This window comes from Phasianus colchicus, chromosome 6 (genome assembly GCF_987193195.1).
Source record: "Phasianus colchicus chromosome 6, bPhaCol1.hap1.1, whole genome shotgun sequence".
Classification (NCBI taxonomy): Eukaryota; Metazoa; Chordata; class Aves; order Galliformes; family Phasianidae; genus Phasianus; species Phasianus colchicus.
Genome location: NC_143441.1, coordinates 6,718,896 through 6,746,259, shown reverse-complemented (window position 1 = coordinate 6,746,259; position 27,364 = coordinate 6,718,896). Strand labels below are relative to the sequence as shown.

Genomic DNA, 27,364 nt, shown 5'->3' with positions numbered 1-27,364 from the left:
AGCATGCTTAGTAGTTTTGCAAAAATTATTCACGCTAAGTAGGATAAGCACAATTCTCTCTGTTGCAACAGTAAGTAAATACGATTTGAAGATGTATTTTGTTCAAACTATTTCTGCTAACTATTGGGTGAAAGCCACCTAGGTGCTAGCTATGTAGCTGTAATTAAAGATTTTGCTTACCTTCACTTATAAACCTTGGATTTAAATGTGATTGTGTTTCATTCGTCTGGACTTAGAGTGGTGTGGTGTGTTGTGTTCTTTTGTTGTTTTTTTTAAACAACAGATTCCACTTAAAGTATGATTTCCTGCTGGTAGACTGCTTATGCATCTGAAAGAATGCTGTGTAAATTTGAAATAATCTGAAGGATGTTATTTAAAAATATAGGAACATAAATTTAAGATAGAAAATTAGTATTAAGTAATGCTCCTAACTTTGAAGTTATAATTTTTTTTTTTTTGATGACCTGTGCCACACATTTTCTAAAGAGCTGAGTATAAGGGGTCGGAATATCAGTGAAGTGGGTGAACTGTTTTCACAAACCCAAAGAAATTAATGAAGAAGATATTGAGTTGATTTAATTGCATTATCTTTGACTTCAGTAGGCTAAAGAGTGAAGGAAACAATTTAGAACAGCTTTATAAACTTTTGTTTAGTTTTACTAGACTATCCTGGAGAGCAGATTTTATAAAATCTTCTGTCTTGATGCTGCTAGAAACGTAAAATGTTTGTAACCTAAATGATTTAGTGTGATGAAGAGTATGTTGGTTTTTCCTCTCCCCACTCACATTGTCCATGTAAGTGTGGCAAGCGACTGCCTGAAGTTGGGAATAACGTCAGTTACCTGAATGTCTTGTTAAGTTGAGCAGAAGCAGAGACAAGCAGAGGCTCTCCTGGCTGTTTTCTTGGATGTTCTCTATCTGTCACACTTAATTTTGAAAGAGTAGTAATCTGTCTTTTAGATAAACAGTGCATCATAGACCTCAAGTCTGAAAGCTGCATCCTTTCCTCTTCTCTTTTTTGCATCCTGTCTTGTTGGTTTTCTTCTTGTGGGGTGTTTTGTTTGTTTGGGTTTGTTTATTGTGCAGTTGGCTTTTTGTTTTCCTTTGAGGTTTTTTTAGCTTGTACACAAAAGCTTGTATAGTTTGGGGTTTGCTTTACTGAAGAGTTCTTGGTCTTTCATTTTCAAATACAGATGCATTGCTTTATGAAAGTGCAGCACCAAACTTTATCAGCTAACCCAGTTCTTATTTTTAGTGCACTCGTGTCATGTGGACTCCCCCTCTTCGTGAAAGTTTCTCATACCCGTTCCTTGTGCTTCAGATGTTGCTTTTGACCTATATTCTCAGGTACCTCTCAATTTATACTTAGCTTCTTACAGTGAGTTAAAAAAAAAAAATGGAATGTGGGAGGAAATACATTCAAATGCGTTTATTTAGATATTGTTATGCTGTAGGAATATCATTAACATAGAAACTTTCCTGTGGCTGTTACATTGCAGATGCTGCACTGGTAGAGCTGTAGTCATGTTACTCATTTATTAAAAGAAAAATTTTTCAACTTGAAGACATGATTAAAATAAATATCAGAATTACTATGTTGGGAAACACATGTCTGAATTTAAAAAAAAAAAAGGGAGAATTTTTGGTTGATGTCACTTCTATCCCATGGAAAGCAAGCTATACTCCATGAATTGGTTTTGTTCCTCTTGGAGAGTGGTACGTTGATTGCACTTAGAATAAGCTTATGCTATGAAACAGTGAATGCAATAGCACCAATAAGCTATTATGTTCTTGCAATTTGTGTGTTTATTAGTTCAGTCTTTCAAGCAATCTAACAACAATAATGCAGAGATGCCCTCGAGTTCATTAGCCCTGCTTTCCTGTGGTTGTTTCTGGCCTGCAATGTGACTGTGTCTTGCCTTTTGGTTTGAAAAATAAGCATGGTTGTTGATACTGAGGGTTTTCCACTGAATTCTGTTGCATCAGATTTGCAGTGTATTTATGTTTTAGCTGAATTTTGCATAACTACAGATTTTCCTTTGTTAGGTTATACTGACTTGTAGATATTGGTGATTAAACCTAAAATGCATCACTCTCATCTGTCACTATCTTGTGTTTTTTAGGTAAGAAAAAAGATACAAAATAAAAGATACAAAAATATTTAGAAATATATTATTAGGAATAGTTTGTAGAGTGATTGCTAGATTATTTGAATAGTAAATGTTCATTTAAGGCTAAATAGTTAAATGGAACATAAAACAGTGAAATTAAATACACTGATCCCAGTGTATATGTTCTGTGTCTATAACTGCAATGTTTGTGATTAGATAGATGTGCTACTACTTCAAATCCTGGTGTGTGAAGTAGTAATGGAGCTTGTGTGCCTACCAATGACCAATGAATAGCAAGGTATTTAGTCTAGCCATTTCAGAAGGGATTTCAAAAAGTTGACACGATGTTTTAAGACTTAACTTTCAGATTTTCAGTTAGAGTTCCTACTTCAAGAGCCATGTATGCTGGTCTTCTGATGTAGGAACTATCTTTGAAACAGAGTCTAGAATATGTTAGATTCGTGCTCAGCATGACTACCAGTAGTTAATCTCAAGGCTTTTCAGGAGAAAGTGAAGAAAATACTACAGAATTTGCCGAGGCTTCTGAAATCTGTTGGGTTTGGGTTCTTTTCAGCAGAATATTTATGATTTCCTCATCTTTTGGAGGCCACTTTGTGTGAATTTTGAATCATGGCATGTTTCTGATGTGATATCTAAGCTAGAGTTAAATAAAAAAAAAAAAAACTTTTCTGCAGGAGATGGAAAACAGTCTGTTTTCAGTCTAAGGTGAGTTTTGTGCATTTGTCATTGCCCTGAAACCCTGTGCTGGGATTGCTAGCAAAAAGCTGTGGGGAGGAAATATGGAAGAAATGAGAGACAATGCTAAAAGAGTGAAATCACCATCAGATACAGACTTGTATGAGAATAATTGTGATTCTGGCTGAAATAAAAATAGTTGTGACCAGTCTGCAGTTGCTACGGAAGGTGGGCTACATAGAGTATTCCAGGTTGACTTCCAGCATTACACACTGCCAGAAAAATATATGCTTGGGGAAGGGTGACTCATCAAATCGTTAAGAAACATTAGCATTGTTGTTTTTGGAAAGTTATGGAGAAATGATACTAAATTTACTTCAGCAGTGTTACTTTGCATAGATTGTTATTGCTTGCTAACTTCCAAAGTAACTTTTTTTTTCATTCCATTCATTCTCTTGTATTTCTTGATAATATGCAAATATCTGTGTAGTTTAACTTACTGATACCTCTTTTGTCTCTTTTTCCCAAGGATTCCGAATGTTAATAAAGGAAGCTTGATTGCACTGTGTGTTTCTAATATCTTTTTCATGCTTCCCTGGCAGTTTGCTCAGTTTGTTCTTTTAACTCAGGTAAGACCATATTCACCTCTACATTTTTGTTGACTTTAAGCAAATTGACTATTTTGTACAGACGGCCATTGAGTGTACAATTATCTTGATACTTTCATTTCAGCCAGACTTGCTGTCAGGGAAGATTCACCCCATTTATCACTCCAGGTTTTTTCTAGTCTTTAAATTTAAAGTTGCTCCATTTAAAACGTTCTTAACCAGGGCTAAACAAATTCTTTTTTCCTTAAAAGCAAGCTTCATCCTAGGATCATTACATTAGAACAAATGCAGAACATAAGAAAACTTTGTACACTGAAATACAAAAATAAAAAAGGCATTGATCTTGCATTGCTTTGCTCTTCAGAATTTTTTTGGTAGAGCAAAGTTTGCATGGCATGTGATAGCTGGCATAATTTTGCATGGTTTCCTATTTAATTTTAAAAAACCTGATAGCAGTGGCATAATTTTACTGTATGAGGGTTCATACAGTTGAGGTAACTTAAACAAGTGCTGAAATGTAGTAAATGCTAACGTGAGCAATAGGTTACTGTCACGCAGCATGATTTCTTAATGTTTAAATTGACTGCAAAGTAACCTGTTTTTTAAAGCCTCTCCATGTCTCCATACCTTTTCAATTCTGTTGCACTCAGAAGAGGTGTTGATTGATTCGAGTTGATATTTTTGAACAATCTGTATATACTGTGTATGCAGATTTTCTAACTGGAGATGAGGAAGACATTTAACTATGTAAAATATTATAAGGAATCCATTGCTGCACCCAGTTTTAGATACTGGCCTTGAAATTTGAAATTATTATTTCAGTTCATAGTTTCATGATTTTTTCTTATGCTTTTAGCAAGCTACCAAATCAGTGAATCTAGTTTTTTTCAGCACCAAATTGTGGATGTTCTCATGCTTTGCTGAAAATGTGGGTTTAGATAACACTAATTAATGCTTATGTTTGTGTTTTTTTTTTTTTAAATCTGTTTTCTCCTGGGTGAAAGATGATGTGCTCAGTGCTGTATTGTGATGACTTACATTTTTGTAAAGCTGAATACTTGCTCCTAGGATGCTCGAGTATGTTTGATAACTGTTACTAAGAGCAGCAAAATTCATGTTTCTTGAAAGAAGCAGTTATAAAATGTTGACATATTTATTTAGCAAAAAAATAGCAATGAAAGTTTGTTTTTTTGATTTTTTGAATACTTACATTTGTGTGTGAATACATATCTGTTAGAGCAACTTGACCACTGCAAATTGTTTTAACTTATTTTTTTGCTTTTGATTCTAGATAGCTTCATTGTTTGCTGTGTGTATTATGGGTTATATTGACTCCTGCAAATTACAGAAGATACTCTCTGTTCATATGGTATATATTTTTTTTCCAACTTAAGTCCTATCAAATTGTTCAGAACTTCAAAAGGCATTGTGTCTCAAGTGTTTTCCTTTGTTATAAGATGATTGAAAAGATAGAAGAGTAGAATAGAATCGTTCATTTGGAAGGGACAGTCAAGTATCATCAAGCCCAGCAGCCATCCATTTAATCAAAAGCTAAAGCACCTTAACAAGAGTGTTGCCTGAATGCATCTTGAACGCTGGCAGGCCTGGGGCATCAACAGCCTGTTCTCCAGGGTTTGACCACCCTCACAGTAAAGAAATTATTCTTAATGTCCACTCTGGCTCTCTGTCGATGGCTTTGTGCCATTTCCACCATGGAATCTGTGCCCAGAAGCAGAGCCCAACAACTTTCTGCTTCCCCTTCTCAGGGAGTTGCAGAGAGAGGTGAGATCTTCTCTCAGCCTCCTCTTCTCCAGGAGGACCCAAGTCTAGTCCAACCCAAGTGTCCTCAGCTTCTCCTCACAGGACATGCCTTATAGGCCTATCATCAGCTGTGGTGCCTCCTCTGGAAGCTTTCAAGGACCTTACTGTCCTTATTATACTGTGGAGCCCAGGGCTGCATGCAGTATTCAAGGTGAGGCTGTACCAACACTAATTACAACAGGAGAATCATTTTTTTCTAACCGACTGGTTATGCTGTCTTTAATACACCTGAAATGTGTTTTGCCTTCTTGGCTGCTGGGCACACTGCTGGCTCCTTGTGAGCCTGCTGGCACCTACCTCCCATCTGTACTTGTGGTGACAATCATTCCATCTCACATAAAGAACCCAGCGCTTTCTTTGTTGAACTTCATGCAATTGATGACTGCCCAAAGTTCCAATGTATTTAAATCCCTTTGCAAGGCCTCCCTTGCCTCAAAAAAGGAAACAGCAATGGATGGAGGGGCCTGGATTTAAATATTTGATCTTAAACGTGTATATCAATGAGAATCTGTTTGATGCGTTGGAATTTCCAAACTCCAGAACCATTTTCAACCTAAAAGGTTTATAAAAATATTTATTTTCTGTCTCTGCTTATTCCATGAATTTAAAGATGCATTCACAAACAGCAGATTAGAAAATACTCTAAGCAATAGAGCACGAGCAGTAAGAAGATGAAGAGCAATAAGAAGTTGAAAAGGTAGCACTCATTTCATGCCTTCGGTTAGTGGAAACAATGAATGAGTTGTTTGCAGTTCAAAATTAGAGAATCCCAACTAAAGTGGGTTTTGAAAACTGCTGGAGAGTGTGGATCGCACAAAGATGTTGTGGTTGAACTGTTTGGAGAGCTGTTTGGAAAGGATGACAAAAAAAAAAGGTATCAATTTTGGGGAAAAAAAAAAGGCCTTTTGTAAAATTGATGAGAAAGTCAAGAAAGGCAGGAGATGACAATAAGTAAAAGACAACCGAGCTTCAACACGATATACCTGAACTTTGTCTTTAAAGTTAAGAAAATGATTGAGTTCTGCTGCCAGGAATTTTTGCTCTTTGAAGACAGGCTACAGTCATAAATATAGATGAAGATGTAAACATCTTTTTGAAGAGTTGTGTCTATTTTTAAATACGTATTTTTTGTTAAAATTTTGCTATGCAAACATTATGAACGGAAAGCAAATCTTTACCACATGAAAGAAGCTTTGAGCTAAACTGTTTCATATTTTTTTCCATACTCTTTGAAATATGGTAATTGGTAAATGAAAGGCAGTAATAAGTTCTATACAGCCTAATTCCAATTTAAGCCTGGGACACTAAGCATGTGTTTCTAGTCATGCTCAAAAGGGAAATTTGCAAATAAGCATCTTGGCTTAGTAATTTTTTTGGCAGAAATGGGATGGGATGAAATATTTGCACCTTTTGGCTGACATCAATAGATGTATAATATTGATGACAAAGTGCCATAAAAAGCCTAAATTCAGGTAGATAAGTATTTGTGTTGTATTATAGAGAAACTTAATAAGATTGGGTAGACTGCTAGTCTTCCTTCTTGGAGTTTATGATTCCACCTCTCCACTCCCCTAGTTTTTGTGGAAAATTCAAGTCTAACTGTGGAAAAAAATATATATATAAAAAGCTGCATATTTTATCAATAACTATGCTATTATTACTTATTCCTGTGCATAGAAAGAGAAGGCAGAAATTGATTGTTATTACGGCTTTCTAAGTTTGGAAATTAATGCAGCTTGCTTTCTCTTAATAAGAAAGCACAGTAGGAAGTCAGTATGGTGCATAAAAGTTGTATTTCAGCCTTGACTTTCAATGTGCTATAGCTGTGCCCATAATCAAATTTCATTGAATTTGATTACAATTCTCAGTTTGCAAGAAAGAAAGCAACAGACTTGTTTGTCCAGGACTCTGATAGATAATAGAATAGAGAGATTCTCCTTTTCTTTCTAATTATTGCATTAAGTTAGGAATAACTTCAAAAATATAACTGGTATATCATGTAAGATGAACTTGTCCTGTGATCGTTATTTTTATCTATATGTGCTTTTAAATATAAATTAATATAATAATCTATACTTTCTATCACAAGTCATTATAATCAGTGTTTTCAGAACAACTCACTAAGTTGGTTATCAAACTTGCAGTAGTTGGGTGGGATGTGTCTTTATATGTCAAGTCGTTAGTGATAGAGGGTAATTTCTACATTTAGCAATAATTTTCTATTTTAAATTTAATTATTTTTCTTCTTTCAGGTATCTCTGGTAGTGTGTTTTATTCTGATGTTTGGTAATTCAATGTTATTGACATCATATTATGCTGCATCTTTAGTAGTTATCTGGGTAAGTTGTTTAAGGACGACAAATCATAAGACGTAAGAATGTAATGCTGTGCTGTTTTGTATGTGTTGCTGTAAAATGTCAAACTGTTGCATTAGAGAAAATTTTCAGATGTCAAGCAGATTTTAAATACGTTTGGTGAATGAATAAATATTAACTGAAAAACTGCACTTTTTTTTCTCTACACCAAAACCTCTTCATAAGGGAGATTGAGGTAGGGCTCAGCTCTCTTTATTTAGGTCAGGTTAAATTTTACAGAACATGTACTCTTGTTAACATAGTCATAATATTTGACCAAAGTAATTTCAAAAAGAAAACGTGGGCAAGGAGAAGTTTTGTTTTAAATGCTCTTCTATCAGTTATGAAACTGCAAATGCAGTGCAGATGACTATAATGTATATTACAGTGGTTTAAGAATATCTGAAACTGCTGTGCCATACCCCAAGTGTGAAATTATACAGTGAAGGCTCATCGTGTTGATTCACTATTTTCATTTCGACTTGAAAAGTTAAAAACAAAACCAAAAAACAACTCCCCTGGTGTTTTTTTAGTTTCAGAATGGTTTTTCTGAAGGGAATTATGTACATGGGAAAAAGGAGTTAAGATCGAGTGAACCTTTCTGCTTAGTGTGCTACAAAAAATCTCAATTCCTCAGTCTTTTTGCCTCTCCTAGAAGTTTAGAGCAAGTGTTTGCCATTTCGTGGCAATTTCTCAGCTGTGCTAAGGTGAAGCTACCTTCACTATTGGTAGTTGCTGTAATAAAGTTTGGTTTTAGGAATTTGTTCAAGTTGCTTGTAGCAACTTCTATAATTATATCCTAACTACAATTACATGGCATTTCTTGTCTGTTTTTTGCTTAGGAAAAAAAACCAGCAGCACACATTTATTGTTTGTCTGTTACTTTACTCCATATGGTGGCCTCAATCTATGCCACATATGGACTTCTAAAAGCACTGAAGTTAATTATGTTTTCCTTAATTACATTGTTCATCAAGTCAGCTTAAAGTGAGTTTTCTATGTATTGTAAAATGAGAAACAGTGATAAACAGAAAAAAACAATATTATTTTCCTGCTTATATTCTGTTGTCCTGCTTGAAAATTGTCTATTATTCTGCTACTAATTTACTAATTCCTTCAGAAATCCCTTTAGCATTGGATTTGATTTAAGGAGATGTAGAATTGTGTAATACAGAATTTTGGTTATTAAAAAGAAGAGCAGTCTTTCATTAATCATATATATAACTTCAGTAGAAGTTTTTATTTTGGTAGGTTTTGCCATTGCAGAGTGAAATCATAGGACTGTGTATTCATCTGCATTTCAGGTCGTGTCGATTCTGTAGTCTGGTGTGTGGTTTTGTTAGTTTGCTTTGAATAAGTGGTTGCATGTTAAAATAGGCACTTAGCATCCTGGATGTGTTTTTTTTTATTTTACTGGAATATTTTGTTGTTGCTGTATCTTAACTGGAGATGTGCATTCATTTTATTCTTAGGGAATTCTTGAACTGAGCCCACGAGTCTTTAAAAGGAACAGAAGTCAAGTGTGCCTGTGGGTAAGGAATTTCATACATCTTGAATTACAGAAAAAGAACTATGCCTTATTGTTTTGTTTTAGTGAAATAGAGGGATAGCATCTAGTTTATTTGCTAGCAGCTGAAAATCAAGAAATACAGATAAACTACTCTTTTTCAAGTAAGTTGTCCCTATTTCCAGAAATTCATTTCAAATTATGGAAGGAAGAAAAGATGTATAAGTATACATTTATTTCACAAAATTGAAGCAGCCTTGAAATGGCAGCACATTTAATTTTATACTACCAACTTAAATCTGTTTGCAGTATCTAAGATCTGTATAAAAACTCTTTAAAACAAAAGACAGTTTAGAAGAGGTGGTTAAAAGAAGTAGCAGTGCTTGCAAAAATAACAATTAAAATACTACTTTACAGAGTCAATAAAACCGTGTCCTATACTGTCATTATTGTAGAATAAGCTTGGTAACATCAAGCAGTATCTACATAATTACTTAACTGAGTTCAGGAAAATGTGGTCTTCTCCAAAGTTAAATTGTAGTAGAAAGAATATGGTGATAACTATTAATAAAGAATTGCTAAGTAGAGGTTTTCAAATGAGTTAGAATTCTGCATCTTGTAAGGCTGTGGTAAATATGACAAAGCTAGTGAGTAGGATAAGATTATAGTTACATTTTATGTTGTGCCCTTTACGTTAGCAATGGTGAGTTTATGAGAGAGAATTTTTATATTGTGGAAGTGATAAAAGAAACAAAAACCAGAGGCAGTCAGAAAAAGATTAGGTGCCTCTCAGGTATTCATGTTCATATGCAGCCCTTAAAAGTGATGATTGAATGCAACCTTGGTTACGATAGGTTAAAGATGAGCTTGTATCTCTTTATTATATTCTCTCTGAAAGCATCTGCTGTTGATCCCTGTCAGATATAAGATGCTGAGCCAAGTTTTCCTACTTAGTTGAGACAATCTTAAAAGGAACTAAATAAAACTAAATGGCCTAGAATTTCTTTTTTTCTGCTACAGACATAAACATGATATGCAACTAAAAATAGTGATTGTATGTAATTCTTCTATATTTCTTTGAAGGTTTCTCTTGAGATTATCTTGAAGAGGTACTATAAAGCAGATTCCTTCAAAGGTTTGGATTAGCAGAATAATATAAACTGATAATAGCAGAGAGGCTGTAGTAGGATTACAAAAAAAACAAGCTCCAGTGTCCTCTAATCTGGGAACTGTAATTGGTTAGAAAAAATTGTAGATTGTGATTGTGGTGATAAATTAGGAGAGTTTTCAACTAATCACTAAATGTAATAAGCTTTCTTAAAAAGAAAGATTTTATTTAAAAGTTTGCGGAGAGGTTTCTTTCATTCTGAATGTCTTTTCAAGGTCATTGAAGGATGTGCCTGGTTAGTTGGGACAGTCACCTTGAAATACCTGACATCTTTAGCATTTGGAGTAGCCGATGATGTAAGTCCTCTGTCTCTTATTGAGAATGTGCTGTCTTTATACTTCAGTTTTAGTGTCTTAACGATATATTTTCTGAAATTCTGAGATTTCTTTTGCAGAAATGGAATAGGGATTGCATGTGTTATTTTTTATTCATTATGAATGATGACTTCGAGGGATTATGCCCTGTTTGTGAGAAGACAGGTGTCTTTACTGTTGAGTTTCATAAATACTGTGTTAGCTTTTAAATATGGCTTCCTTGAGATCTGTTTATTTTGGATATCTTCTATCTACCTTTTTGTTTCATTTATTCTGTTTCTTAGTTCACTTTCCTCTGAATCTAGTTTTTAAGACAGTTTTGAAATGCTTATAACTAGGACTCCTAACTGCACTTAAGTCCTATTATAAAAATCTGCTATTCCTTCTATTATAAACTCTATGCTGGTGCTGCTTACTTAGGTGTAGGGGCAAGATGTGGGAAGCTCATATCTTGAAACATGAGTATGTAAACTGTACTCCTTTTGAACCCAGCTGCAGTGGTATCACCTCTTCCATCTTCTACTTTTTCTTTTGTCCAACATGTTACAGTCAAATATATTATTTAATCTACTCAAGTCCATTCATAACACTATTGTAAATTGTTTAAACTTTTGTTTTAATTACACATATTTGTCATATACTTTTAAACTACTTAATTGCAGAGAACAGTCCCTTTTTTTTTTTTTTTTTGCTTACCGCAGGTGTTTTTTTTTTCCTACCAGGCTCATATAGGTAATATATTAAAAGCTAAATTTATTGGCTACAAGGATTTTGATACATTAATGTACACCTGTGCTGCAGAGTTTGACTTCATGGAAAAAGAGGTAATTTGAGCAAATTAGATTATTGTGGAAAAGGGAACTTTTTTTTGTTTATCTCAGTTCATAACTTAAAATGTCTGTGAGCCATGACTGCCATCATAAAACTTTTTCAAGTTCCAAGTGGTTACTGGTCAAGTCAGAACTTACTGAACTTCAGCTAAATTTAAATTGTTTTAATATTGAACTGGACTGAAAATGATTGTTTTGATTTCATGTCTAAGAAAAGTTCTTCCTGTACTTAAAAAGAAGTATTCGATCACGAATAAGTGAAAGATCACAGTTCTGCACATCTAAGATTTTTAGTGACTGAGGGAAAATGTGGTGAGAGCTACAAAGATGTGGTGGATTTAGGTTATGGATGAACATCAAAGCTTCTTAATGTTCTGCTAGTAGACTTTTCTAGCTCACCAGTGTCTAGCTATGCATTCAGAACGCTCATAGGTTACTCAGCATATTCAAATTCTTTTGAGATACAATCTGCCTCTAATCTTTGAGTAGCTTGCAAAAGAAAGGGTGATAATATTCAAATGCCATTTGTATTAGGACCTCTAGTGGGATTGCTGCTTGGAGTTGAAATTTGAGTTTCTTAAAGTTTGCTTTGTTCTTGTTGCATGTTTCAATTTGTTTCAATTAAGGGAGCACTTTTTATATTGTCATATTTTCTTTAAAATGACAATCAGTGTAACCCTAGACGAATAGAAAGCAACTAATTCAGTTTATTTCTACTGTAGACTCCGATACGATACATAAAGACTCTACTGCTACCAATTGTCCTGGTGGTTTTTGTTGTAATTGTCAAAAAGGTAAGTGATTGACTTACAGAATCACATTTACCTTGAATAGTGTTTTTCATTGCTGTTAAAGGACCACTGTTATTTTGAGGTAATAAAACAGAATTTGTCAAAAATATTTGTAATTCAGAATTTCCGTTGCGTAGTTATTTACCAAAGTTCCAGTCCTGAGTCAATGAGTTGTTAAACACCAGAAAAAAATCTATGTCACTTAGCTGATGAGCACTGTAACAAAAGTTTACAGCTGTTTTGGTAAATTTGATTATGTATACTTTGTGTGAAAATAAGATATAATTTACACAAGAACAGATGGGATAATTGTTGACTGCCTGGCTAATTAAGTATCCTCAAAAAGAAGTTTTAGCTGAAGCATTTTATTGTAGCACTGTCTGAAAATGAGATTACTCAGGTGTAATTTAATTTAGCAAATGTTGGAAATATTTTCTTATGCTTTTGAAAATTTATTCATATATTTTTTCTTTTTGTTTTCTTTAGGCAGTGAAGTATCTTAGGTGGACCTTTTCTCATCCAGGACAACATGAAAGGTAAATATTGTATACTTTGTGAATGTAAAGCTGATCTGCCTGCTGGAAGTTCATCTGATTTGATATATGCTAAATAACTTAAAAATTTTGCATTATCCATTCAAAAGGACAAACACAGATTATGTATAGTTCACTAACTGAATGTCTTGGATGTGCTGCTTCTGGTATTTTTACAGAATGTCTAAGTTAAACTGCTGAACTTAGTTTTAGACATCCTACCAAATGTTCTATTTCATCATTTCTTTTTCTGCCCTGCTCCTAAGCTGGTATTTTCTTGTAGGAGAAAAGTGAATAGGCCCGTAAATACTGAATGCAAGCTGCTTCCTCCCCATTGTTGTTATTTTTTTCCAGGTTGTAAAGATATGCAAGTTCCATTTTGAGAAGGGATCCCAGCTGTTTTTACATTATCTTCTAAATGTCTGCATTACACGTTCTGTCTGTTATAGGCATTTGGCATCACTTGTACTCAAAAGGGGTGAATTTGGCCAATGGAATATTGCCATTTCCCCAAGTGACACATCTTCTTGCTTGCTCTCCTTTTTTTTTTTGTATTTTATTTATTTTTTTTTTACTCAATCATTTCAGTCATCGCTGCTTTCCAGAGTCTTAATGGCTTTTATCAAAATTTCAACAGATGTGAGCGGGTTTCATCATTTTGCCTTCACAGATAACAACAAGTATATGTAATTTTCTCTGTATTCATATTTAATTTTGGCTTTTTCAGAAGTAAATAAAAAATCTATTTAGTACTTGAATAAACGAGTACCTGACGTTTTTTGGTATCATTGCTTTATCTCTTTTGCATTGCTAAGATTTCATTCTCCAAATAAGCTTTTCCAAGTATGAAATAATTTGTGAATGTAATGGAAAAAAACAGTATTCAAATTTCCATATAGACATAGGATGGAGGATAATTTGCAGAATATTTCAAAGTTTGTCATAGAGACAAAAAACCACGTGTGCCATGCTGAAAGTAATGCCTCATTTATTTTCATGGTAACTACAACACAGAGCATGATGATATTATTTGATTAAAAAAAAATTCTCTGCTACAGAAACCTATTTTTCAAAACAGTCACCACCATTAGCTATGCATTTTCACCAGAGATGAACAAGAGCATGCATGGCCACACTAATAAAAATCTGCACCAGCAGAGGTGACCCACTGTTGCTGCTGCCACTGCTGAAACACATCACCCACCCCTCACTGTGCTCACATCCACTGTTTGGTCTCCATAAACGTTCAGCAAGCATCAATGAATGTCAGTGAGTACAAATGTCTCCACATGGAGGAATTCAGTGGCACATCTTTTCTTCATCCCTCCTTCCATGCAGACGCCGCTTGGTCAGACTGCACCTCTGCTGTCTTCTGTCACAGGGTAACAGAATATAATGGGATATTGATGGAAAGTTTAACCTCTACTGCCAAACAACGAACATCCACCTCGGATGTACTGAGCCAACAAAATAAAGCAGGAGGCATTACTTTCAGAGCAGCCCTTGTAAATCTGTGCAGGAGCTGACACATGCTTATGGATTAATTTGTTTGTTAATTTACTATGCAGTAAAAATGTTTTCTGGATGATATAAACAAATCACATGATTTTTCTTTGTTTTAATACTCAGAGAGGAACGTTTTATCCAGGGTGAGGTAAGTCTTTTTTGTTTGTTTTTCTGCATAATTTTATTCATAAGTTTATATCAGTACTCAACCATTTGCAAGCTGTATTCCAATACTGATGCTGATGTGTGGTTTATTTGCATTGTGGTTTGCATTTCTTGTTGTCTTTTGTCCAGCATGTCACCAAAGAATAACTGTGGAATGCTAAATAAAAATATACCAATGATGGGATGGCAGTGCAAAATAAGAAGCTTTGAGGCTTTTGCTAGACACTATGGAAAAACACTGAAATTGTGCTGGACCTTCAACTTTCCCTATGTAGACTGAGTAGCAGAATAGGTTTCATGCTATAATCTTGACTGATTATATTTGACTGATGAATATTTCCTCTTTAAATATTCATTTTTTTTAAAAAAAAGAAACCATAATAGGAAAAAAAAAAATTGTGACGTCGTTCTTTTAATAAAATTACCCAAAGATTACAGTTGAGTGGCAGCTTTCTAATGGATTTCTTTATATTCAGTTAAGTCAGCAAAACTTTAAGAGCAGTTTATTGTGTCATGAGGAAAATCTCATAGCATTCGAATATTATAATCAAATTAAAGCACTGATTGCAAAAATGCTTCTATGCATTTTTCACACTTCTGTGTTTTCCAAAGCACTTCCACAGGCAATGTAGAATTAGTGTTGAGTGACACCTCTGCTTTTCAACTTTGAGAATACTAAAGCAAATTGCCTGTAGTAGTGTGAGTAGCGAAGATTGTGTTTGCCTCATTCTTTTCATATTTAATTAGGCCTTAGAACAAAGTGTTAGCAAGGTCTCTTCACTTCTGTAAAGAGATTACATAAGAAGTTTTACCTCTTATTGCTTGACTACTTTGTGGTTTAACCCAACAGGCAGCTCAGCAACATGCAACCTTTCTCTCACTCCTCACCTTCCAGTGGGATCGGAGAGAAAACAGGAAAAAAAGGATAGAGCTCATAGGTTGAGATAAAAGCTATTTGGTAAGACAGAAAAGGGAGAAAAAAATAACAGTAAAGATTACATATATATATATATGTATATATGTATTTCACAAAATGAATGAGGCACAAAGCAATTGCTAGCCACCTGCTGACTGATGCCCAGCCAGTCCCCAAGCAGCAGCTGCCCCACTGGCCAATTCCCCTCAGGTTTATAGGTGTTTTTTTTGTTGTTGTTTTTTTTTTTTTGCATTATGTCATATGGTGTGGAATATCCCTTTGATCAGTTCAGGTCAGCTGTTCTGGTTCTGTCTCCTCAGCTCCTTGTGCTCTCTTCCCCTTCCCTCCATCTCCTAGCTAGTAGGACAGTGCAAGAAGCTGAGAAACTGAGATGTTCTTGGTTCCTTGCAGCAACTGTTCAGCAACAGCTAAAACACTGTTGTTTTATCAATATTGTTTTTCTCCTAAAGCAAAAACATAGCATCATGCTAGACATTGTAAAGAAAGTCATCTCTGTCCCAGCTGAAACCAGGGCACTCGGTTTCAGAATCTTCTTCGTAGCCAGCCATCCTTCCAGTTCCTCTTACTCCTTACGTTTCTCCATCCTGCTTCTTACCTCTACTTCCTATAGATACTTCAGAATTCAGTGTGAAATGTGAAAACCTTTACTTTCACCTTGACTCTTTTCCAGATAAAATTGTCATTTAAGCTATACTGAAAGTGAAGTTCTTGGTTTGAGACAAACCAGAAGTATGTAAATATTATGCTTCTCTGTGTATATATACATATAAAAACATATACATAAATATATACATATTCATATATAGTTAAATATAAACATATTTTGTTTTTTGCAGGTGATATACCATGCATTGCAGCTGTTGGCGTACGGTGTCCTAGCGATTTTAATCATGAGACTAAAATTATTTTTGACACCACATCTATGTGTTATGGCTTCTTTGGTGTGTTCAAAACAGGTAAGATCTTTATGTAGTCCTGTAGCTATGTCAGTATTTATGCCAGTAGCTCGATATTTATTCTAAAAGAAATTTCCATGAGTAATTGCTGAATCTGAGTATCACAGTTACACTAAATTGCAGTCTAAAAATATGGTTACGGATGTTCTGTTCTCCCTTCTCTCCAAATAAATTTAAACTTATCCAACTGCATTATTATACAAATTAATGTGTTGTATTAAACATGAGCATAGAGAGGTATGCTGTAGATTTTATTTTACTTGCTCGCTTATATGCTCTTGAAACTATTTTGATCAGCTACTGATTTTATTCAAGCAGTGTTTGAGTTAGTTTACACTATCATGGCCCTTTTGAGCTCACAGTGTGTATGAATGGTTTTTAAAGATGCAGTTTTACATGGTCTTATAGCCTGCCAACATTTCAGCCTTAAAAATCAAAAAGTCCTGTGCCTAACTCAGTTGCAACTTTGCTAGCCCAAAACACCAATATCACAAAATGTTATTAGTCTTTTTTTTTTTAAGATTTAAATTTCTTAGAATTGACTTTCAGTATTTCAGCATCAGTATCTTTGAGATGTGAGTTTGATTGAATCTGTGTCTAAATAGTTTCTTTATAAGTTTTGTATTTGCAGAAATAGTTAAGTGATCATTTAGGAAGCAAACAGGGAGGTGGATGGAAATCTGGCTGAGTGGTTGGGTTCCAGATCTCATGATTAATGATATGAAGTTTGATTGGAATCCAGTAACTGGCTCTATACCTCAGTGTCAGTATTTGGTCCAGTCCTCTTCAACATCTTCATTAAAGGTGTGTTATAAAGGCAGAATTTGCTGATGTTACAAAACTGGGAAGAGCAGCTAGTATACCAACCAGATGCATGTGCTGCCATCCAGAGGGACCTCAGCAGGCTGGAGGGATGGACTGATGCGAATTTCATGCAGCTTAACCAAAAGGAAGTGCAAACTCCTGTACCTAAGAGAGAACAACCCCAGTCACCACGGAGTGCTTGGAGCTGACCAGCTGAGAGCTTGGCAGAAAAGGGCTTGGGACTTGGTAGATGCCACATTGAACATGAGCCAGGAGTATGTCCTTGCTGCAAAGAAAGCTAATGGTATCCTGGGCTGCATTAAGAGGAGAATTTTTAGCAGGTCAAAGGAAGTAGTCTCCTACACTTAGCACTGCTGAGGCCACAAAAGGCTATTACGATGATAAAGGTACAAGAATATGCATCTACAAGGCAAGTCTGAAAGAGCTGGGACTGTTTTACCTGGAGAAGAATAGGCTGTAGGGGGGATCTCATCAGTAAGTGCGTGCGTGTGTGTATTGAGGGAGCAAAGAGGAGGAAGTTGCTCTTTTCAGTGGTGCCCAGTTAGAATACAAAAGCCAGTGGGCACAAACAGAAATGCAGGAGGCTCTGTCTCATGACAGAGAAACACTTTTTCACTTAAAGGGTGACTGAGCACTGGCGCAGACTGCCCAGATAGGTTGTGGAGTTTCCATCTTTGGAGTTATTCAGATGTAGCCTGTGTGGTCCTCAGCAACATGATTTAGATGGTCCTGCTTGTGCAGCTAACTTGGACTAGATAATCCTCAGAGGTCCCTTCCAACCTCAGTCATTTTCTTCTATGGAAAGTATTATTCACGTCATCATACAGAGTGAGTATCCAGCATGAAAGAGTGAAAGGTGATGACTAATACTGAGCTGAATTTAATAAGAGAACAGATTAGGGAGATGAGCACTGTGGATGCTGAGAAATATTATGGACAAAATATAGATGAAAGGAAAGAAGTGACAGACTGGGGAGACTAGCAGTGGCTGGGGAAGACAGTTACTGTGCTAATAAGAAATTTGAAGCTTCTTTTTAAAAGTCAGAAAAGCAGAAAAGGAAAAATGTCTGTCACTTTCTTCTGAAGTGATTTCCAGATAGTGTCTACTTTATAAATGAATTCAGTACAAAATTAATTTGTTCTTAATTATTCTAGTTTTATCTGTGTGTTTTCCTAGAAGAAAATTGATGGGCTCTTCTGCCTTGTTATTATTGAAAACTCTTACAGAAATTTCTGATGTGTGAATCGTAGTTTCATTTCTCAGTCTTCTGAGGAACTGAAGAACAATAAATTTGACCTACTCTCTTTGGTTGTTGTGGGGTTTTTTTTTTTTTTTTTTTTTTTTTTTGCTGTGTGGGGAGAAATAATCTCTGAAAGATAGAAAACATTCTTCTCAATCATTCCCTGCTGCAAGGTATTTTTTCTATCAGTTTGTTTCCTCCTCTGCTTCTTCTTTATCACAAGTTAATTGGTGTTGCATATTAGTGAAAGTCTACTTTTGATGAATTTTATTTTATTTTTGTAAGCATCTGAATAATTTGCAGCCTACTGTAGGGAGCCTGCTTTATCAGGGGAGTTGGACTAGATGATCTCCAGAGGTCCCTTCCAACTCCTACGATTGTGTGGTTCTCTAATTGCACTACAGTAATTCATCCTGGATTGTAGATTTTTGTTTATTACTGTATCATCATGCCAGTTAATGAAATCTGGTGCTTCCAGTAATCATTACGTTTTGGTTTTTATGGGATGGCCTCGCATTGTCACCATGGGAATTTTGGAAGGATGCATTCAGAGTATTTTACTACAGCTTTGTTTTCAAGTTGTTTCAGTTTTTTAGAATTTAGTTTGTGCCACTGACTTTAATCTAGTCTGTTAATAGAAAAGATAGCGTTTAAAAACAGAGATGGGAGTGAACAAGAGTGCAAGGTGAGTTATTCTACTTCCAATTGCAGTTTGGCCCTTAGTCGTTCTGCTGTTGATTCCTACAGCTGAAAAGTGACAGCAAGATTCTCAGAAACCTACCAGTGCAAATGTTCTGCAGAGCTGTCCCTTTGGACCAGATAGCTCATGTCTAGTGATTTCATTTTTTTTTCCCTTCTTTTCAGCATCCTAAAGTCATAGTTAGGTTGAAAAAAATATAGGTGTTGAATGCTAGGAAAGGTAAGGCTTTAAATTGCTGCAATTTTTTTCATAGAGAGGAAAGTAAATGACTGTCTACAGCGTATGAGAAGATCTGTAATCGTGGCCCTATCTTGAGCCTTAGAAGTCCATACCTGTGTTCAGGAGTGCTACAGTTTAGGTGAATAAGTTAAGTAAACTAAAAATACCTCCTTTGTATTGCTGTCTGTGAGGGTTGTTTGCCTCTTCAAAATGTTTCCTACATTTGTGCCGATTGATACCTGTAAAAAATGAGCTAGATTCTTGCTGGTCTGACAGATGTCTTTGAACACTTGAACAGTCAGCATCTAAAACAAGCAAAAGATACTAGAAATAGTCTGTAAGTGTGAGGAATTTTTTGGTTTATTCTTTCAGGCCATTGTGTGAGCCTTTATATTCTCCAGTATCTCAGTGTTGTGGCTTGTGGCACCTGATTGACAATAAAGATGTTACTGTTTGGATGCATTTGTTTCCTCTTCTGTTAGGGGGGAATTCTTCTATCCTAAGTGAAATTCTGAGAGCAAAGAAAAATAGTTGCAGAGACTTCAAGACTTAATGTGTCTATTTAGCATAAATAAATAAAATTTATATAATAAAAAAAAATAACATGAGGAACAGCATCCAGTTTAAAAAAAATAAATAAAAAGAGAAGAAAGCTGCTTTATTTATTTATTTATTTATTTATTGTGGTCTTAAACTGAGACAGGGGAGGTTTAGGTTGGATATTAGGAGGAAGGTTTTCACCCAGAGGGTGGTGAGGCACTGGAACAGGTTGCCCAAGGAGGCTGTGGATGCCCCATCCCTGCAGGCATTCAAGGCCAGGCTGGATGTGGCTCTGGGCAGCCTGGGCTGCTGGTTGGTGACCTGCACATAGCAGGGGGTTGGAACTGGATGAGCACTGTGCTCCTTTTCAACCCAGGCCATTCTATGATTCTACACTGCAGATATGTTCAACCTTTCTGGGCTCTTTATACAAACATAACAGTGGTAAATTCAGATAATTCTAATAGTACTGAGATTTTACAAGAGCATGACAGGAATGGGGTTTTCTTTTGATTTTTTTCTTTGATTTGAAAAGCCATTGAACTCAAGTTCTATAATATTCTTGAACTGAGATTTTTGCAACTGTTGGTGAAAGATGAAGTTTACTCTTGTAGAATAACAAATAAATGAATTCATTTTGCTTCATCCATCCAGACCTGCACTGCAGTGAGGCATTTTTGTTAAATTAAGTTTCCCTGGATAGTGCTAATCTTGTTAGACTGTTTAGCAAATCTTAGAGAATGAGAGCAGTGAATTGTAAATTTTTGGAGAGGTAGTTTGGGAGATCAATATTATTTCAAATAGTTTAGGACTCATTTATATAAAAAAAAAATCTTACTTGTTCATTGGTATAGTCTAATAATAAACTTACTGTGAAACTTTATCATTTCATATTTTAATAATAAAAAGAGGGTGAAAGTATGTGGAATGTTTGTATATGTTTGTTTACTTGAATATTTGATATTTTTGAAATCTAAAGTCTTCTCAGAGTAGCTAAAAATAGCAAATATTCAGACATGAAAGTATAAGCTTAAAGCCTACAGTAAACAATCAGTAGGCAAAAATGCAAGGGCTAGCCTTTTCAATTCAAGGAAGGGAAGAATAGGATGTAAGCTAACATTAGCCCAAATTCTGCTTTTTTATTTATATTTTTCAGAAGTTTGTGACGCTGGTTTTGCTTCTAGATGCAAGTAGAGGATAAAATACTGTATGAATACAGTTAGCATTATTGAATTCTCCTTGCAGAATTTGACATTTTGACTAGAACTTTAAAAGCTGTACTTGTATCAAGTTTCATTTTTGTAGTATTGAAAATATAGATGCACAACGTTCAGTAAACATAAATACTTCTTGTGAGGTTTCACTGAAATGTGGTGGTGGAGAAGCAATAGAAGAAGGTGTCTTCTATTCTAATACATATTAAGTTCCTTATGGACAAATAAAAATGAGTGCTGCATACATTATTATTGAATTGTTCTCAAGAAAATAATCAATTCTTGTATTTCAGTTGTTTGGATGGCTCTTCTGTAAAATCCAGCCCAAAACATTGGTCTTTGCTATTTTAGCACTGATGGCAATAGAAGGGTCAGCAAATCTTCAGACTCAGTGGAACATCATGGGAGAATTTAGCAATTTGCCACAGGAGGAACTTCTAGAGTGGATACAAGTCAATACTAGACAAGGTAAACTATTTAGTAACGTATGTTGTTTGCTGCTTACTGTGAGATGCAGCTATAGAAATTAATTTGAATATCTGCAGTTATTGCTACTGTCCTTGGCTGTGCTTTGGGACTATCCAAAAACAGTGGTGTAGTCATGTATGGCTTTCAAATAGAAGTTGCCTCAAACAGAGGGGAGAAAAAAACAAAAAAACCCACAAAAAACTAGTTTTGTTAGACTCCAGCCTACGAATCTAGAGGTGCTTCTACAACAATACTGTTTTTGCAGAGTCCAGTTGAAGGAAGTTTTTACTTACGTGACTGGTTCTTTATGTGGATACATGCTCACTATTTTTCTAGAAGATAATTCAAAGTGTCTGTGTTGTGGTTGCTTCTGTTCTTTTATGAAAGAGAAAAGTTGTCTCATAAAACTATCTGGAAACAAAAAATTTAAAAGCAAGAAAAGGCACTTAGTCCAAAGAAGTCTAACATTTTATTGCTCATTTAACAATGGAGTGAGAAATGACCAAAAAAAAATCCAGTATTCTTGTAATTAATACAGTCTACGACTAATCCAAGAAAAATAAAATATATTAAAACTCTGATCTTAGATGTTTAATTATCTTAAATACTTATATTGACATCAAGGTTTTAAAATTAAAAAGAAATAATGATTTTGTGCATATGCTGTGGGTGCTGTATAAGGCTTTTTCAAAAGGATTAAGAACTTTTCCTCTTCATGCTTTTCTATAGGATTGCTATTTGAGTTATTTGAAGAATAGTTCTCTGCTTTTACTGCTTCAATCTTGATTTCAAACTGCCTTTCACTCTGTTTTTCAGATGCGGTTTTTGCAGGAGCAATGCCTACAATGGCAAGTGTTAAATTGTCAGCACTTCGTCCTGTTGTAAACCATCCGCATTATGAAGATGCAGGGTTAAGGTACATATCGAAGTTGGGGATCTTTTTTATAAAAAAAAAAAAAATAAATCCCTTAATTCTGTTAATGTGAGTAATATGCAGTAGGAATGGCATCATGTTATGTAGTAAATTTTATTCCAGTATCTTGTATCTAGCCTTGAATATTACATTTCAAAAGCATTGCTCTTGACATTTTTACATTTTCTACTCAAAGTAACCATAGTTGTTTCCTGGTACAGAAACATCAGAGAGCTCTGTATACTGTTTTTGGAGTCATTGCATCTGTGAGGAAATCACAGATTAAAGCAGATTTTTTTAAAGATCTTATTTTTTTTTTTTAGCCCTTTTATGAAATAAAAAGCCTTCCTGTGCAACCTAAAATTAAAGAATGTTTTATTGCTATATTAGCTGAATTTTAATGATGTTTCTCTTTTTGAAGGGCCAGAACTAAAATAGTGTATTCCATGTACAGTCGAAAACCTGCAAAAGAAGTGAAAAAAGAATTAATAAAATTAGGGGTGAATTACTACATTCTAGAAGAGTCGTTGTGCGTAAGCAGAAAGAAGTGAGTAATCTCTGCCTTTCTCACAGGAATTAAACACCATCCAAGTATGTACTATGTGATTTGGATCAGGCAGTAGCATTGAAATGTTAATCTGTGCTTTATTAAAAGTGCCCATAATACGTTTTCCTCCAGTTTCTCCTAGCTGGGGAAGTATAATCAACTCTAGTAACTTCATGGTCTTCATGTGCACCTGAAAAGCTGTGTTTTATATATTTTTAAACTTCACTGTAAATTACAACAGTTCCCAAAGGAAACAATCATTCTGTGATAGCAAGAACAGACACAAATGTATAATAAAAGCCCAGAATGATTATAAGGTGCAGAGCATAACGTGGTTTGAGAACTAGAATTTTATGACTTGTGGTGGTCACTGAAAATTTTGTCACATTTAGACTGTAAGAAAAAGGTATGCTATCTACCTTAATTTTTCTTTTGAGCCTTTCTGACAAGGTCACTTGTTTTATTTGCATTAAGGATAAAATGAAATCAATCTATTTTATTTCTTTGGTATTATCATTGCCAAGGTTAGGAAGCTTACAGCAATATTAACATTGAAAGGTAACTGCAGAGAATTTATATTGGTTGCGTGCCTTAATAAAAAAAAAAAAGCAGGGATGTAATACTTTTTTTTTTAAAGATGCTTTATTTAGTGCGTGTTTTAATTAGTGAGCTTTATATATGTCAGGAATGTGAGAAACACCCTCATTTAATAGGAAGCTTTAAGGGTGTCTGGTAATACATTCTACATAGTAGGAATTCTTTCTTCATATGTGCTGTTCTCTCTAAATCCATTGCTATTATGTAACCACAAAAGCAATCAAATTTAATGAATTACTAGTATATTTATTGACTTTGTAATCTGAGAAGAATTTCTAGTATACACATAAACTTCAAATAGAAGGCACAATTAATTCATAGAAAGGTTTAAAAAATCAGTCAGCAAGCTTAAATGCTTTTTTTTTTTTTTTTTCCCTCTAATGGCATTTCTTCATTTCTCATATCCAAATATTTTCTAGGCCTGGTTGCAGTATGCCTGAAATTTGGGATGTGGAAGATCCTGCTAATAGTGGCCGAATTCCTTTATGTACCCTGATGAGCCAGGATTCCAGGCCATATTTCATCACAGTGTTTGAAAACAGCAATTACAGAGTCTTGAAGATTCCAAATGAGTAACATTTCAATGCAGTGAAGCATCGATCTTTCAACTTTTTAAACTAGTTACTATGAGGATTCTAAACAAGAAATACATTTTTTTACTAGACTTAAAATGGAAAAGTGTGTATTTTATTTTTTACCATTTTAAGTGAATTCTGATTATAGAAATATCTTAAACCTTGCAGTTTGGATTTCTATTTCAGGGTCAGTCCCTTGAGATTTGCTATGCAAATGATTATATGTTTGCACATCTTATTTAACACTGATCCAAAAGGAGTTAAAAGTAGCTATGGAAAGTACCTTCATTCTCAGAACCAATGATATTGTGAAATGGGACTGTCAGAATGTCTTAGCAAAGCAAGTTTTCTTAAAGCTTTGGTGCTAGCAGCTTAAGACAAAGGAATGGTGCTATTGCATCTGGCATCACATTTCTCATGTTCCTTTTGCTACCTTCGCCCTTCTGGACGAGGTGGTACTTAGTAGAAATTCTCTTGAAAGTTGCATAGTTTCACTAGTCGCGTCGGAGAGAAGTTTGTTTTTTTTTCTTTGACAGAATTAAGAACATTGGTCATTTTGGATCACTTAACACATGCTTTTAAGCTTGCTTTTGAAATGAAAAAGTTTGTAGGTGGATTTGAAACTTTATTATTTAGGTGCATGTTCTTGGAACCTTATTGATTTTAAAAATGATGACTAATAAGGGTAATACTTGCAGCAAGCAATAGTTTAGCTTTTTGGTGTCTAAGGATTTTTAGCATTCTTATGCACTCAGAATAAGCTGGCATAATATAAATGGAATTTTTTAAGGGAAAATGCTTTATTCAGGAAAAAAAATCTGTTTAATAGCCTTAGAAAGATACTAAAATAAATTCTTCACTGCCTTAACTAGACCTTCAGCGCCTAACTTGATAAGAAATGACTTTCAAACTTCATGCTCTATTTTCTTCCCCCCCCCTCCTCCTTTATTAGATCCTGCCTGGATTTTATCATCAACATTCAAGAAAAATTGAATTTAACCCAACTGTGATACTGTGATATGGGTATAGTCAGACAGTGGTGTGTGGTTCTTCAGTTTTTCTGTCATCTTGGTGTCACACCAACATTATAGGTAATAAAGGACTTAGAATTCACTTCCCAAGATAGCTAGTACACCCGTCAGTTCTTTAATAGACATAGAATTTCTGTATATTTATTGTCATGGGAAGTATCACAGTACTGGTGATTCTGCATTTTAAGACTTCTGAAGTCTCATGTTTCTCTTTTTTTGTTTTTTTTTGGGTGTTTTTTTTTTTGTTTGTTCTGACATCAGTCTATTGACATGGCTAGTCTATTACAGCCCTAATAGCATCTGGTAATGTTAGATGCTATAGGAATAGCATCTATCATATGTAAAAAAGGATTAATTAAATGGGAACCTATGATAAAGTTGTAGTGTAACAGCTAATCAGTATTCTAAGACTTATTATTTTTTTAAAATCTTGCTGAGAGGGTGAGGGAGAATGGCTGAAAATACATTAGCTTTTTAACTTTTACAGAATAGATTTTGGAAAAATTTATATAAGGAAAATATCAAAAAAAAAAGGGGGGGGCTTTTGGGAAGTTGATTTTTAAAATGTTAATTGAATTCAAGGAAGGAGAAAAAAATATTTATATAAACATTGTGACTAGTGTTACAGCACAAAAAGGTACTGTATTTTTATGAAATTTACGCCAACTGTTGACATGTACTTATATGTGGTTAAATAAAAAAGAAAAAGATGGAAGTTGTTCTCATGTTTCTGATGGATGTTACATTTCTGCTCTTATGTATTAAAATGAAGTTTAATACGGTTAGCACAGCAGATATAATTGAAGCTGAATTTTGAATTAAGCAGTACATGGGAGTGTTTCAGATGATTACAACAGACTCACGTACTTCTTTCCAGCCTCCTTGTTAATTGGAATATCACTGCAGGTATATATGGAAAGGCAGTGAGGAAATGTCATGTACTATTTAGACACCAAATGAGCCTGGAAGACAATTCAAAGTGATGGTGTTTATCTAAATTTCTAAACTCAGGTAATCAAAAGTGAATGTCATCTACTGATAGACTGAAGAAACACTTGAAAGTTGATGTTCAAAGATGTACTTAAATAATAATGCACCTTATTTGATGAGATGGCTTGTTTAGTGAGTACACAACAAGACTGTCCTGGCTTGTTTTGTAAAATTTTGTCCTGTGTTGAGGGATGTTGTACTGACCTTTTCTTTGAACCAGTCTTAAACCCAAATATTATAAAAGAAATATCTGTATCAAGATGATAAAATCTAGTAATACATAATTAATAGGAAAAAGAGTAAAATGCAATATATGATTGTGAGGAAGAAACATGAATGAATTAATTGGATCTATCATGTTAGAGATTTCCTGTTATCTTACTGCTTTTCTCTCAGTTCCAGGGGGAAGAATTTCAGTTCAAATAATTCTGCATTTTACACACAAGTGATCCTGTGTGGGAACAGAAGTTGGGACTCAGTCCTTGTGGGTCCCTTCCAACATAGGATATTCTATGATTCCACATTAATGTTATGCTTATCACTGCAAATTGAACCAGAAAAGGGAAGTTTGAAATTTCTTAACTGTCGCTGAAGTTTGCAAGATCCTGAGCAATAAATATGTAATTCAAGTTCACTTTTTAAGTGTGTGCTGACCTTGGTATAATTTATGCACAGAACTGAAATACTTCAGTACCTGAAAACAATCTTAACTGCTTTCCAGTAGTATTTGATCATACAGGTATATCCACTGGCATCTGAAAAACTGCTGGCTTTGAATGTATAAAGTTCTTTATGCAGTAGGCACACTTACAATCAGGTTTCAACCTTTTGTTAATTATGGAAACTGTAACATTTAGTGAGGAGGCAAAATGAAGCACCTTAATGAAACACAGATGTTGAATCCTATTCAGTACTGCCTTGAACGTCCTCACTCTCATCTACCATTTAAAAAAATGACTTTGCTGTTTCTTTCTTTCTTTTCCCAGTAAATAGTGGAACTTAATCAGTCTATCTTGGATTGTTATGATTAAGACGAGATCTACAGCATAAGTCTCACCCCAAGTCTTTCAGTAAGAGCAAGCAGCAGTGTTGAAAGCAATCACAAATTGTTAATTATGGCTTGGGACCTGTGCTTTCCAATTGCACGGTTGCATAGTTTTTATAGATGCCATTATTTAAGTTGGAAAATATGAAGGGCTGCAGTGAA

General features: G+C 34.8%; 1 protein-coding gene across 1 annotated transcript in view; it reads left to right on the top strand.

Moving 5' to 3' along the window:
- The window catches only part of DPY19L1 (dpy-19 like C-mannosyltransferase 1), a 48,604-nt gene extending 22,722 nt beyond the window's left edge, over positions 1 to 25,882 (top strand). The window contains exons 9-23 of the mRNA XM_031590470.2: positions 1,256 to 1,347; positions 3,337 to 3,436; positions 4,707 to 4,784; positions 7,489 to 7,575; positions 9,063 to 9,122; positions 10,481 to 10,561; positions 11,302 to 11,403; positions 12,132 to 12,203; positions 12,687 to 12,736; positions 14,363 to 14,387; positions 16,178 to 16,297; positions 21,330 to 21,504; positions 22,321 to 22,420; positions 22,839 to 22,964; positions 23,981 to 25,882. Of these exons, the coding sequence (XP_031446330.1) occupies positions 1,256 to 1,347; positions 3,337 to 3,436; positions 4,707 to 4,784; positions 7,489 to 7,575; positions 9,063 to 9,122; positions 10,481 to 10,561; positions 11,302 to 11,403; positions 12,132 to 12,203; positions 12,687 to 12,736; positions 14,363 to 14,387; positions 16,178 to 16,297; positions 21,330 to 21,504; positions 22,321 to 22,420; positions 22,839 to 22,964; positions 23,981 to 24,137 (1,425 nt within the window). The 3' untranslated portion in view covers positions 24,138 to 25,882. The remainder of the gene's footprint in view (positions 1 to 1,255; positions 1,348 to 3,336; positions 3,437 to 4,706; positions 4,785 to 7,488; positions 7,576 to 9,062; positions 9,123 to 10,480; positions 10,562 to 11,301; positions 11,404 to 12,131; positions 12,204 to 12,686; positions 12,737 to 14,362; positions 14,388 to 16,177; positions 16,298 to 21,329; positions 21,505 to 22,320; positions 22,421 to 22,838; positions 22,965 to 23,980) is intronic.
- The last annotated feature ends 1,482 nt before the right edge of the window (positions 25,883 to 27,364 follow it).